A 14,650-nucleotide genomic window follows, 5' to 3' on the forward strand; every position below is an offset into this window, starting at 1 on the left:
ACCATGAGCATGAAAGGGAAGGAAATTCTGTGATGCCAAGATCGCCGAAGAGTCGACTCACCATCTCGTCCAAGGCGTAGCGGAGAAGGCCGTGTTCGTAAAGGATGAAGAAGCGGCGTTGCCATTTCTAAAAAGGGAGAGGAGAAGAGGCCCTGTTGTTAAAATCCTGGAAAACTGAAGGCCCCAACCCAACCCGCACAGATTGTAAACATCATGGAAACGGAGGCAGCTGAGGTTAAGGGAAATTTAGCCATTCTCCTGGTACAATCAGTTTTGGGATACAGCTCCTGACCCTTCACTCAAAGGCCCCAAGGAGTTGCACACCCTGCTTTACGGAGACACCAGATTCTGGGGAGTGGCCCCAGCAGAAGGGGCGGACAACAGAGGATTCTGTGCCCAGATCTAGTCTTCGAGCGCTGCAAGAACCAGCTCCCCCAGCCCATCGGAATGCAACGCCCCGCACAGCCCAGCAAGGAGGAAAGAGCAGTCCTTACCCGCGAACGATGCACAGGGTTGTCAAAATCAGTGCCTTCTGGAGCCAGTAAAAGCCATCCACCATAAATAGGCTTGGCCTGAGAAGAAAGGGAGGGAAAAAACTATTTTTATTTGTTTTTAAAGGGCACAACTTCTAAAACTTCACTCGGTGTCGCAATTAATAGTAAGGGCCAGTTATAAAATCTGGCATGACACATACAAGGTCGTCCTTGTTTAACGACCACAACTGGGACCAGCAACTTGGTTTTTAAGCAAAGCGGTCGCTAAGTGCAACCATGGCTGTGCTTATGATCTGTCTTCAGCTTTCCTTTGGTTCACAGACCTGCGGAGGTTGTAAATGTGAGGATTAGTCACAAAGTGACTTCTCCCCGTTGTAACTGTGAATGGTCGCTATATGAGGACTAAGCGTACACACACACATACACACAGGCTTCCATCTGGAAGATTGAAGAACCCACCCCAGGATTATACCGAAGCACCATGATTAAGTGCTGGAACTCCAGCTTTGCAGAAGGCTGATAGCTTGATCCCTGGCCATTCCACCCCACAATTCCAGAATCAGGTCAAAAGGGAGGGAGAAGGGTGTCTCTGCTTGATTCCTTGGACAATGTCTCGCTTGATGCATTGAGGCAAGGGGGAAAAATACCCCTTATTCCTAGATTATTTATTTCAATACGCAGAAATTGGCACTGGAATCGTTCTTTTAGGTACTGGAGAGAAGCAACTGATTTCTCACCAGCCCAGCTCTGAGGGTTCATCGAGGGCTGCTTCCTTATTTTAAAGCTAATTTTGTACTTAGGAGGATTAGAAGGTTGCTTGTGAGCCCTCAAGTCAAGATCTGCCCAGCAACATTTCAGATCTCATCACATTCCCTGCCCCCTCTCCTCCGTCCATCTGCCCCAGATGTGTTCAACAAGACTCTTTACATCACAGAGAAGGAGCCTGAGGACCTCCAGATGTTCTGAACTCCAGCTTCAAGCAGGCCAACCAGCATAATCAACCATGAGAAATGCTGGTTCAGCAACTACTGAATCCACACCTCTAATTTAAGCAGGGTAACAGAGCTTCTAACCATCTGAACATTTGATCTTGCACCTCTTTCCATAAGTTTGCCCTACTGAGCAGGAACTTACTTCTGGACGAAGTTGTAGAAGATAATAGCAAACCATAAACAAATAAAGCCGAGTAACTTCCACAAAAGACATGCAACCGAGATCCAAGCTGAATTATCACATCTCTGCAACACGCCCCTTAGAACACCTGTTGCTGCATTAAAAAGCATCTTATAACTTTAACCTTTTCCTTAAACCCCAAAGGGCATCAAGGCCTCAATTTGTTCCTCTCTTCCAAGAACTGAACTCATCTTGAAGGAGATCTTATTTTTACCCTTTTGAAATTCTGAATGCTAACTCCTGCCTACTGGATTGTTTTCCTGTCTAAAATAAACCTGTAAATGCCTTGGAGCAGAAATAGCCCTTTCCTTGTATATTCCTGGATTAGTAACCTGAACCAAAACAAAAACTATGAAGATCAGCTGTTTTTTTTTTTAACTCCGAACACCCGAAGTCAAACAGGGTGTCAGAGTTTGTTTATTTTAAGAATGAACCATCCAAATAAAAACAAGTCACTTTATTTAAAAACAAAAACAAGCCGAGCTAATTTAGCGATTCCTCCCTAAACCTGTTCTGCGAGGCCCAAGATGTTGCAAGCCGATGCACAGATGCCTACAACTGTGTACAGATGAACGGGGAAATATGTCAACACTCCACCCTATTTGAAACAAGGAAATCACAGGCCTGGGTTTTTAAAAACTTGAATTCTTAACCGGCTTGGTATCGAAAGCATTTCAGATAGAAATCGAGCAAACAAGAAGTTGACTTGGGACTCTCTGAGCAGACGGGCATTCAATTTTCTTTAACCTGTTTATCCTTGTTTATTCATTCTTCTGGGGCATAGCAAACGTGATACACCCACCCTTATATTCTCTGCAAATTTATGCTTCATAAGTTAAGTGGTAAAATGAACAGACCTACTTCACTGAGAAAACAGTGTATTTGAGGGGAGTCAAAAAGATTCCCACTACATGGTTGAACAAACCCAAACTGGACCCACAGTATTTCCGTCCCATTCTATTCCTGCAGGACCACCGACCCCATCCCACACTTCCCTCCAGAAACTGGATTAAGTACCAGCATTTCTTCACCCCAACACAAAAGCAAACTAGTCCTCATTAACATCTAGGTAAGCCCCGAGATGTCTGCTTGCTCTCCTGTGACTTCCACCAATTGTTGAACCTGTCTCTTGACTTAATTTGGGATTCTACTCTTTACAACCACACTAGTAATCTTAAGAGACGCCATTGGGAGATGGGCAGATATACATAAATTGGTAGAATAATAATGGCATAATAACCGTCTCCTGTTATAATCCCATTATCTACCAATTTTAGGAAGCTATTCCACGGCATTGTAACCCACCCGTGGAAGGGGCTGATTCCCGGAGACAGATTAACGGTTCAGGCACTAACGCAAATTTAGCGCATTAGTGCGCTAATGCCAATGCACGGATTTCGATGCCCAGGACCCCCCACTGACTTGGGAACGGACATTCAGAAGATCTACAGGCATTAAGTTGGGATAGTTCAGGGTCATAACAGGGTGGAAAGACTTGATGTTGCCCACAGTGGAGGAATGGATGGCCAACTTGACATCTTTGATCAGAGACAAAAGTCATTAAATGAGTTTAACACTGACTGGAAACCCCTTATAAAAAGGGTGTTTGTTTTCGTTTTTTTGCACAAAACAGAAAAAAACAAACTTTTGATATATGGTTTTGATGATTAGAAAAAACAATAGATTATAGAGAAAATGAAAGTCAGGCTAGAGTAAGAGGTTAATGTACATTTATCCTTATAACTGCTGTAAAAGAAAATCGGAAGTCACTTCTTTATATTTTCTTTCTTTTTCTTTTCCGCACTCTTAGCTTTGTCTTTTCTTTCTTTCTTTACATCTTTCCTCTCTTTATTCTAAATATTAATTTCTGTAGGTTTTTATCTTTCTTGTTTAAAATCCTAATAAAGTTATTTAAAAAAAAAAGGAAGGAGTCATAAAAGTGAAGATGTCACCATGAGTGTGCGACGAAGCCTTTCTTGTTCTGTGCGTGCAATGCATGTGAAAAGGAGGCTGAGCTTCAGTTGCACATCCTGACTCTTCTGACACGCCCCTTGGACATCCTGGATCGTTATATATGATGCCCATGAAGGGTTGTGTCTCTGCGTTTGTATGTATATTGCAAACACGCACACATTTTCATGGGTATTGCACACAACAAACAGGCCAAAGACATTTTTCTGAAAAACAAGCTATAATTAATCCGTATGAATCAACCCACCCACACCATGAATTGCCTAACAAATTCCACTTCTACCCCTCTTCCTGTGACACCCTTTAACTTATTTTACAATACAGCAGACTGCCTGTTTCACAGTCAATCATGCAAAAACAGCAGAGCCTTAACAACCAGGTAGATGAAAGCTTCAGGGTTCTAGACCTCATGAATAATGAAGGCACATTCAGAAAAGTATGCAGTTGACTAGGTGGTGACCGGATTGGGGGGGGATCTCGTAAGGCAGAAAAAGGAGGCAAAGGATTTCAAGGGGCCGAGAACAAATGCCACTGCTCATTGTTTGCAGCCCCGCCCTGGAGCCGATGGCAGGGAGACAGAAGTCTGCAAATCTGCAAGCTTTTTTGCTTAAATTTGCTAGTGTGTCCCCAAATTCAACTTAATTTGGTTTAGGTAGGTAGGTAGGAAGGAGAGAAATGAAGGAAGGAAGGAGAGGAGAGAAGGAAGAAAAAGGGAGGGAGGGAGGGAGGGAGGGGACAAACTTAATTCAGTGTACAGTTTTGTCTATTCATCACAAATTGCGTTGCCCAACCAAAATCTCAAGGAGACACACAGAAGGCAGTTATTCCTAATTTCCCTGCACAACTAGCTCGTAAGCAGGCTGGCTGAGGAATGAGGGCGAAGTGATCTAGCAACCATCACAGACCTTATCTTGGCTTTTGCTGGAAACACCCGGCCCTTTTAGAGAAAGACGCTCCGGACGGCACTCAGAGGCCTGCATCGCCAATTCAGGCAAGCTTGGGGAAACATCTGCCATTCAAAACAGCATGCACGCACACACCTATGTGAGCTTGTATGGGGAGGGGGGAGAACTTCCGGAAGAAGATCGCCGTGTTCCCCTTCCAGAGAGGCCCACGCCCAGCAGGTATCCCCCCCCCCCCGCAGCAGCTCGCCCAAGAGGGGGGTTGCAAACTCTGGAACTTTTGTTCGTCTTCCTCTCCGGGAAGTGCTTGGCTTAAAAAGCATTAACTTCCTCAAGATCAATAAGTAAACTGAGGACCCCTTCCGGCTCCATCAAACGTGCGCTGGGCACTGCTGGGATCATCTAGCCCCCCCCCCAACTAGACGCTCCGGCTTTACACTCAACCCTGCCCGCCCAAATCGGAGCCGACCTGGATCTCAATGCCGGCCTCCTCCAGCGCCTTCCAGGAGCTCCTCGCCCGTCCAGCCTTCCCTCGGCTCATGGTCTTTGCTCCGCAGTCCCCGGGACCCATCTCCTTTCTGCCTGGTGGAGGTGCCTTCTTATCAGGGCACCTGGGTCCCACCCACACCTTCATGCGCAACCCTGTTGGACCCCTCCCTCGGTGGCTCATGGCTGCCGCGCCCTTCCTGAACGCAGCGGGCTGCCTGCCTCGAAAGGGAGTCACCCGTCTCTCCCCAAAGGGCCCTTCGCTCTCACCTGGGCCTCCACGCAGGCTCCTGCGCTGCCAGCTGAAATGCCAGGTTGGGGGGGCGGGGGGAACGAACCAGGATGTCTGCCCAAAGCCCCCACACCTGGGAGCAAAGGACTGGAGCAGGACCCCCTGCCCTGCAACCCAGCTTTGCTTCAGAGGAAACGCCCATTAAAATACATCCAACGTAACCCCAGCGAGCACAGCCACGCGGGGCACCCTTAAGGGTTCCCCCAACAGAATCGTGATGTGATCAGAGGCTGTTCAGATGGCCCAGACTGCAGGCCACCCATTCCAGGGCACGGATCCCGGGGGCCGTGGAGAGCCAAACGGCCAAATCGGACAGAGGATCTCAAGGGTGCCATGACCAAGCGAGCGGCTCTCAGCCTCCACAGCCTGCAACATCCCTCCCCGCTGGCTGGGGCTGATGAGGAGTGTAGTCCAGCAGCATCCAGAGGGCCCCTCCTGGGAAGGCCTGCCAGAAAAGCAGGGTGCACCTGGGACCCTCCCTCCCTCAGCCTCTGTCATGTTCTTCACACAAGGGCATTAAGTCAGGTTTTTAATATTTGTAGCATCCACCCATCAGCAAGCAGAGGGTGAAAAGGAGTATGCAAAATCTCCAGGCCAGTCTTGTGCCCTGCAAATCCCATTCTTCCTAGTCAGCGCATAATTGGGGAAGACAAACCATTGTCACTCCATCTACTCTCGAAGAGGTAGACTCTTCTTGAGAGTGGAGGTTTTCATTCTAGTTGATTTATCAAAGGGGATGTCCGATGGCAAAGCCCATAGTTTCCATTTCTGTTTCAGCTCTCAGGTAATTTTAAGAGTAAAAGCCGGTGTGGGTTTTTTTCCTCTTCCCTCCCCAGCCCTCTGCCCTTTTGGTCTCGTGGACCGGACAGTCTTTTCCTTCTTATTTATAATCATCTTAAACTGAGCCATTTGGAGCAGAGCAGCCGAAAAACAGGAGCTATAAATGAACAAAGTCAACGGTATAGATGTAGCACTTTAAGAAGTAGGGTGGTGGTTGTTGTTGTTAGTCATTTACTCGGGAAGATGGGTGGTAACAAAATTTGAATGAATGAATGAATGAATGAATGAATAAATTTACAGCTCATGGTGACCCTACGTATAACAGAACGAAATGCTGCTTGGTCTTGCGCCATGTGCCTGACTGTTCCAATGTCTGCATCCATTGTGGTAATCAACAACTTTTTTGAAAGACTGGAAACTTTATATGGACTTTTTTGCTGAAAGAAGAAAAAAAATGATGTGATGATTTACGGGTTTGAGGGTTAAAAAAGATGTGGATCAAGCGAGGGGCTGAAGAGATTCGTCTATTTTCTTGCATTTTTTTCTTTCTTTTTCTTTAGATTTGTCTTTTACTTTATGTAAAATTCTCAGTAAATATAAATAAATATAATATGCATGGTTATGTTATTAAGGAACCCTTTGGGCTGAAAACCTCATTAAAATGCCTTGGATAAATCCACAGGAATGAAAACCTCCACTCTCAAGAGGAGTCTACCTCTGAATAGTACATGGAGTGACAGGGGATCGCCTTCCTCAATTATGCGCTGACGAGGAAGAATGGGATTCAAGTGCCCAAGACTGGTATGGAGAATTCTGCACAAGCCAATTAATTCAAGATCTTCCTTGGAGAGGTACTATTAAGGCAGCATAAACTATGCAGGGCAGTAATAAATCTACAATCTGACTCCGGATATGGTGACTGCAGATTTTGAAAGCTTGTGCCGTCATAAATTTATTTTGCAGAAGTTCAGACTGATTTTTCTACTTCCATCTATTTACATTAACATCCTTCTCTCCCTGCTCAATTGGAAGCCGTTCCAACTCACCCCAGGCAAGCAGCTGTTTGCAAGAGAGGCCCCTGTGAGGCGGGGGGCAGGGGGGTTACGTCAGCCCTCCCAGGAACCCTGCCATCAATATCACAGATAATCTAAAATGTCAACACTTATTTATAAACAGCTTGTCATGAAATAGAAGACTCTGGGACACAGCGATCCCGTCCCTCCGAAGATCCCGCCACAGTTCGATCCAATTTAAGCCCCGTCTCACTGCCTTCCTAAAACTCTCTGCGACAGCAGATTTTTTTTTTTTTAGGAAAAAAAACCTCCTGGTGCATCGCTAATCAAAGTGCCAAAGGGATTAAGAAACAAGCGGAGCCTGAGAAAATGTTTCAAAGCTTAGAGGGAAAGAATTCCCCAGAAGGCTGATCCGTTCAAACACGCTCGCCATATCCCCATCCGTCAAAAGGAAAAAGGCTTGTTTGGGGCCAGAGAAGGAATCGAGGAAGGCTGGGGGGCCGGGGGGGGAGATGTTTGGGGGGCACAAAACAGCTTTGGGCCTGCCTGACTTTTCTCCTTGCTGTTTTCTTGCTGACTTTTTCTAGGAGGGAAGGAGGGAAGGACAGGGAGGGAGCGGGGAGGAAGGAAGGAAAGAGAGGGAAGGAAGGAGGGATCCCATCCCCTAGTTTCCTAAATGGCACCACAAAACACACCCCAGACAAAATCACATAAAACATTTTGCCCCAAACCACACTAAAGGGAAAAGCTTTTAAAACAAGGCATGCCTCTCCTTGAATTAAAGCAGGAAGGTGGCCCCCCCATCTGATCTCTACAAAACCACACCGCTGTCTCCAAATGGCGCATGCTTGGAGTGCATTTGATCCATCTGCCACAGCACAGCAGCACACCACGGTCACGCCGCTGCACCTCCTCCCTTCTGATTCGGGGCGCAACCGGTGCCTTGCTGAGGATTAGCAGAGCTCTCCAGGGCTGCCACCTGTTAGACATTATGCTGCGACATTTGCACAACAGCTTCAGTTCACGCAACACACAAGACGGAACAAAGCAATCCTTGTAATAGCAAGCAGCGTGTGCACCAGGCCAAGGGCTTACTAATTTGAAGAACTGTGGTCAAAGCAAACGGAACCTATGAGACCAAGATTCAGGGTTAAACCAGCCTTGGAGACGGCAACAGAGCTTTCCTCGTGTCTTGAAAATATAGCGATTTTGCCTCCTTTTTAAACAATTCCTTTCCTGCCCAATGGAGAGATGTCTTCCCTCTCCTCCTCTTCCAAAAAAGCAAGGTCTTGAAGCCTGCTGGTTGCCACAGCAAACAGTGGAGAGAGATCTGACATTTGGTAAAAAGCCCTCCCAGTTTTAATCTTCACAATTAGCCCAAGCACAGCTGGATTTTTGCACTATGAGGCCACCGACCACAGACTTAAGAATTCAGCAGCAACTCAGAAGTAACCTGCACAGCTTTCCAGGTTCTGTTTACTTAAATCAGTGTTTTTCAAACTTGGCAACTTTCAGATGGGTGGACTTCAACTCCCAGAATTCCCCAGCCAGCAGCTGGCTGGGGAATTCTGGGAGTTGAAGTCCACCCATCTGAAAGTTGCCAAGTTTGAAAAACACTGATTTAAAGGGAAAGGAACAGAACACTTGGGCACAAGCACAAAATGGTAACCCCAAAGCCGTTTCCCAAAAAGGTTGCACCCAGAACAATCTGGGCTCTACCTTCCCATCTTCCCATCTTCCAAAAGGCCTGACTCCAGCTTTCGTGCCCAAATGTACCTAAAGCTAGCCAGGTGCAGATCTAGGAAGAAGGCAACCCCACTGAATTCTAAAGGGCTCTAAAGGATGCATGGATGAGATTATGCGCAGCTGAGGGCCAAGCTCCTGCTTAGCATGTGCAAGATTAGTGTTGGTGCAAAAAAGTGCTAAAGTAGTCTTGAATAGCAAAGATCTCATTGCAGTTCGCAGAAATTGCTTTCCAACAGTCAATGCGAGTTTTACTAACAAGCTACAGATACCCCTGCAAAGGAGGTCAGCCTTATTATTCCTTTACTACCAATTGACTCTGGTTAGAACCAATCCTTCCTGAGTGAATTCCTCCAGGGGAGAAATCCCTGCTCAAATGCACACTTTGTGCACGTCCTTCCTATGAAAACATGCCTCTTTTTCTGTCAGCCATCCACTGCACCCTCCAAAGCCTTGGCGGTCCTTTTTCAAAGGCGCACCATCAAATTGCATCAACAATGAATGAATGTTTCCTTTAGAGAGGGACAGAACAATCCTGTGTACACGCTGCGGTCAACAGATATTTGTCAATCTCGCTCGTGCGGTGCTGGGCATCTGGTCGACTTCATGACTCATCAGTTCTGTTAGCCCTTCACACAAAGCTAACTATGTGCTCAGGTGCACACGGATTTGCTGTGCTGCTGAACACCGTTATCAGTACACTGAGGGACCTGTCAAATAGCCTCCCCATTTATTTCCAAAACCAAGCAGGACATGGTGCCGGGCACGTGCCAGAGAACCATTTAAAGGCCATCTGCTGGTCCTCAGCACAGGACAGTTGCTTTCTATTCATCTCTAAAAGGGCCAGCAAAGGGAAAAGTTCAGATCCAAATTCTTTCCTCCCCCCCCAGCTTAACTCCATGTTATTTTTCGTTGACTCAATAAATATTTACCAGCCAGAATAGACTCAATAACTTTGATTTTTTTTTCTTTTGCAACAGCATTTTTTGAATGACTTAGCACTTCATATGAATTATCGGCTTTTCCAATCTTCGCAGACAGCTTTTTTACAGAGGGGTTTTTTTTTTTTTTTTAAACTAGAGCTTAAGAATTCAACTCCCTTCCAGGATTCCCCAGCCAGTTCTGGGGGACCAAGTCAAGAAAAGAAGCTGAAGTGAACCACCCAGCAGAATTCTAACCCAGAACTCACCCAGTTTGTAGCGCAGATCTCGGCTGCTCTTCCACAGCCAGTGAGCTGAGCAGGCTATGCAAAGAGATGGCAGGCTTGCAATCCGCAACCAATATAACCAACAGGATCTTTGCAGGCCTCAAGATTTTGAAACATGCTCCCTGCCCAAACCCACTTTCAGGTATTTGCGAAAAACATGTTTCTGCAAAGCAAGGTGTTAACATTTGACAATCCCTTGAAAGAGGGCGGTGCCTTCAAATTTCAGCCTTCTCAAAGCTATCGCCATTTTTCCCCCAACAGCATTCTCTCCGTGTTTTTTTAAAAACACCTTTCGATGCACAAGCTGCCTTGAGTGTTTACATACAAAACAGTGGGGGAGAAATTAGCAATCATGGCTCTGCACAAACATCCCCAATTGTGTAGGTAAGCAGAAATCACGTTGAGGCGTTCCACTGATAATTAAAAGAAATGCGCTTTGCACCCTTGAAGAGGGAAGAAATCCAAGGTAAAAGTGGGTTTCAGAAACCCATCTGTTACTTACAGGTTTCCAAAAAATTTCCCCATTTGTTCGAATAGAGATTTCCTTCTTCGCAGGCTAATGGAATCTCTTATCTATGATCAAGCTTATCTTTTCATAGCATAAGCCCCAAAAGAACTGAACTTTACCCACCTCTGTGGCCTCAAGCTACCAAAAGCACATTTTGCAACCAACCCAAAATGTCAGGTCAAAATCTGGTTTGTCCACCAACTTTGGGAATGCACCCAGACAGTTGCTTTTTAATTGGATGCAAATGCCCCGGTGGCAAGGGGAAAAAAAAGGAAGTTCTGCCAGGCCCAGGGCTAGGATGAGATGATCCTCTTTGCAAAACACCATAACAGAAAAACAAAGAAATGCCAGAACAGGCTTTCTCGCTGACCCCATGCCTCCTAATCGGAAGTGAACGAATCCAGGAGGAAGAGTGAGGATTTTCGGGTTTTTGTTTGTCCTAAGAGCAACTGTTAAGGGACGCGGTGGCGCTGCGGGTTAAACCGCTGAGCTGTCGATCGGAAGGTCGGCGGTTCGAAACCGCGCGGCGGGGTGAGCTCCCGTTGCTCGTCCCAGCTCCTGCACACCAAGCAGTTCGAAAACATGCAAATGTGAGTAGATTAATTGGTACCGCTTCGGCGGGAAGGTAACGGCGTTCCGTGAGTCATGCTGGCCACATGACCCGGAAGTGTCCTATGGACAACGCCGGCTCCAAGGCTTTGAAACGGAGATGAGCACCGCCCCCTAGAGTCGGACACGACTGGACTTTACGTCAAGGGAAACCTTTACCTTTACCTAAGAGCAACTGAGCATGCTAAAATCTCTGGGCTATTTTTCTCACGATCTCCAAACACCAGGAAGACACCAAGCAAGTTCTGAGTATTTGTCTGTTAGATTTACACCCTGCTTTCGTGCAGGAGCTCAAGGCGGCCTACAAGGGCATCTCCCTTTATTTTATCTCTGCAACACCCTTGCAAGGTAGGCGAGCCGAGAGAAAGGGACCGGCCCAAAGACACCCGGTCTGCTTCCACGGCTGGCGGTGGACTCGAACCCAGGAGCCCCCAGTCCTAGTCCACTGTGACTCGATCTGAGTTTGGATTTATTCCAGGAGCAGAAAGAAAGGAGATCAGTTGCAGCTACCTAGATGTTGCTGAAATAGAAGGAAAAACTTCTTCCTAATAAGATCACTAGGGAGCAGTGTTTCTCAACCCTGGCCACTTTAAGATGGGTGGACTCCAACTCCCAGAATTCCCCAGCCAGCTCTGCTGGCTGGGGAATTCTGGGAGTTGAAGTCCATCCATCTTAAAGTGGCCAAGGTCGAGAAACACGAGTACAGAGGCTGTGAGTTCTTCATTTCTGGAGGCTCTGGGGAAAAGGCTGGTGAATCACTTTTCAAAGATGGTTGAATTGCTTTTTCTGCATATCACAGGTCAGATTAGATGACCCTTGTGATCCCCGTCAACTCCCCACCTCCAGCGTTAAAGACCCAGCTTTTCCCCCAGGCGCCGGGGCCAGGATGAGGATATTGCTGGCATGCCCAGGGTGTTGGGTGGATGGATATGCGTGGTATCAGGGCTTCAATTTGCTTATTGTTTTAAAGGGTCATTTTATTGCATGGTGTTTTTATTTTGCTGGCTGCCCAGTGTTCTTCTGGGTAAATGGGCAGTTACAGAAATTTAAGAAATAACAATCATTCATACATACATAATAAATTCTGGAATTCCTCCTTTTCTTGGTGGTGCAGGAAGAGACAGTTGGAGAGACCCACACATGAGACAAAGTTTTGCTTTTTTGCTCATAGGCGTAGGTGACAATCAAGAATACAGGTAGTCCTCACTTAACAACCATTCATTTAGTGATGGTTCAGACTTACGACAGTGCTGAAAAACTGACTTATGACTGGTTCTCGCACTTATGACTGTCGCAGCATCCCCAGTCACGTCATCACAATTTGGGTGCTTGGCAACTGGTTTGCATTTATGACTGTCGCACTGTCCCGTGGTCACATGATTGCCATTTTCGACCTTCCTGGCTGGCTTCTGGCAAGCAAAATCAATGGGGAACCGCGTGATTCGCTTAACGACCACATGGTTTGCTTAATGCCCATGGTGATTAGCTTAACAACCACTGCCAAAAACATCATAAAATTGGGTCAGATTTGCTTAATGGCCACTTCACTTAACAACCAAAATTCTGGCCTCAATTGTGGTCCTTAAGCGAGGACTACCTGTACAGAATCAGACCCCTGAGCTGCACCAGGGCCAGCAGGAACGAACAAGGTTTGAGCTTCTCCCTAGAGATCTCAGTCAAGACCACCACCTCCTTGCCAGAGAGGAATCTTTCCCCCAGACTCACATCACTTGGCCATGATCAGTGGCATGATACAAACCACCTTTCTTGGTCCCTCTGTCCTGATCTCCCATTACTGAACATTTGTCCTCACAAGAAACGGAATAAATTGGATTTTGACCCCTGAATGCCCAGGCCTATCAATTCATCTGCCATGGCCAAGAGTCCCCATCTCTCTCCCCAGGCCCCCCTAAGGGAAGCAGGTGCCTAAACGGGACTGGCTCAAATCCTCCTCCCCGAATCAGGGCCTGAAAATACCCCATCCTCTCTTGTGAAAGGTCCTTCTCAACTGGCAAGTCTTCCACAGAATTAAAATCAACTGGCAAGTCTTCCACAGAATTAAAATTTATTGTAAACCGCCCAGAGTCCCTTTTGGGAGATGGGCAATGATAAATTTGATTAATAAATAAAATAAAAATAATAAATAAACTCTCTGCTGACAAAGCGGGCTGTGTGACCTTGTTCGGAACCAGGACGCCCAACTCTTATGGCCAAAAGCTGAGACTTGGGGGGTAAAGGCCATTGTAATCTTTTTTGGAAAGAGAGTGCACGATAACCACGTGGGCTGATAACACCGCCTTGCACGTCAAGGAATTATTCACCAGCTGAAGGAACCGTCCTTGCGGGATGCTTCTGGGGAAACCGAGGACGCACAGCCCGAGAAGCTGTTATCCAACTTCAACCCAAGCAGGCACACTGCCACTGCCCATGGAGGCTCCACCGAGCTCTCTCAGCCAATCCATCCATCCATCGCAGACTTATCTTCCCTCCCCAAACTATTGGGACCAGCAGCCTTCAGCAGGCGAAATCCCCCAGCATCAGCTGTGGATTTCAAGATCTCCTAGTTCCTTCTCTCTGTCTAGACACTGCAATGTTCTTATTGCGATGTCAGCTGAGCGAGGGATGACAGGATCCCTGCCTGGGAAGATTTGCCATTTGAAAGTTCATTTCCAGGGGACGGTCAGCTGAAAGCAGCAGCCACAGGAGGTTAAGAGCATCTAAAGCTATTGGATAAGGCGAAATGGAGCCTCCACCTCCAAGGGCACTATGCCTCTGCTGTAGGTCCTCCTGGTTGGTTTCCCAGTTGGCTGTGGAGAGGCTGATATAAGCTTTCAGTGCCGTTGGTAGATTATTGGCATTGTAGCCCAACATACCTGGAGGAAAACTAGGGCTGGTCCTGAACGATCAGATCTACGGGGGCATTTTTAGAGAAAATCCCACAAAATCCCCTTGAATTAGCCCCAGAAGGAAACAGAAAAGGTCTTCCACGGGGCCCGTGCCAAAGAAAACCAGAAATGATTTTGCAGGCAGTGAACCCCCCCCCCCACACACACACTTGAAGCAGCCCCCATTAGAAAGGGCCAGTCAAGGCTGCAGATTAGCCTGCACACAAAGCAGGTGTGTGTCAAGCCATGCTAGGTCTATACCACTACACACACACGGCTTAGCTGCCTGCAGTTGTCTCAGACAGGCCCTGCACACCGACAACTAGCATCTCAAGGTGAGGGGACACTAGAACCCTTCTCCCCAGATTTCTACTTGCAAGGATTTGGTTCCATGTGGGGGACACGCCAAGAGTCACATTCAAGCATGCCAACCGCCCCCCCTTCCAAGGTGAGAACAGGGCACCTGTTTGGAGCATGTCACTCCAAACAAAATGGGAATGCAATGGGGAAGTATGGTGCTTGTAGTCCAGCACCGCTGGAAAGCCCCACATGGAGCAACCCTAACCCAGACCAGCAGTTTATCCCCA

At 47.1% G+C, this 14,650-nt stretch overlaps 1 protein-coding gene across 4 annotated transcripts in view; it reads right to left on the reverse strand.

The window, feature by feature from the left end:
• MPRIP (myosin phosphatase Rho interacting protein) overlaps positions 1-14,650 on the reverse strand; it is an 88,583-nt gene that overhangs the window by 71,939 nt on the left and 1,994 nt on the right. For all 4 annotated transcript variants that reach the window (XM_063314886.1, XM_063314885.1, XM_063314887.1 and 1 more), the window contains exons 2-3: positions 495-572; positions 62-127 (exon numbers count right to left, since the gene is read on the reverse strand). In XM_063314886.1, the coding sequence (XP_063170956.1) occupies positions 62-127; positions 495-572 (144 nt within the window). The remainder of the gene's footprint in view (positions 1-61; positions 128-494; positions 573-14,650) is intronic.

This window comes from Candoia aspera, chromosome 14, assembly GCF_035149785.1.
Source record: "Candoia aspera isolate rCanAsp1 chromosome 14, rCanAsp1.hap2, whole genome shotgun sequence".
Taxonomy (NCBI): Eukaryota; Metazoa; Chordata; class Lepidosauria; order Squamata; family Boidae; genus Candoia; species Candoia aspera.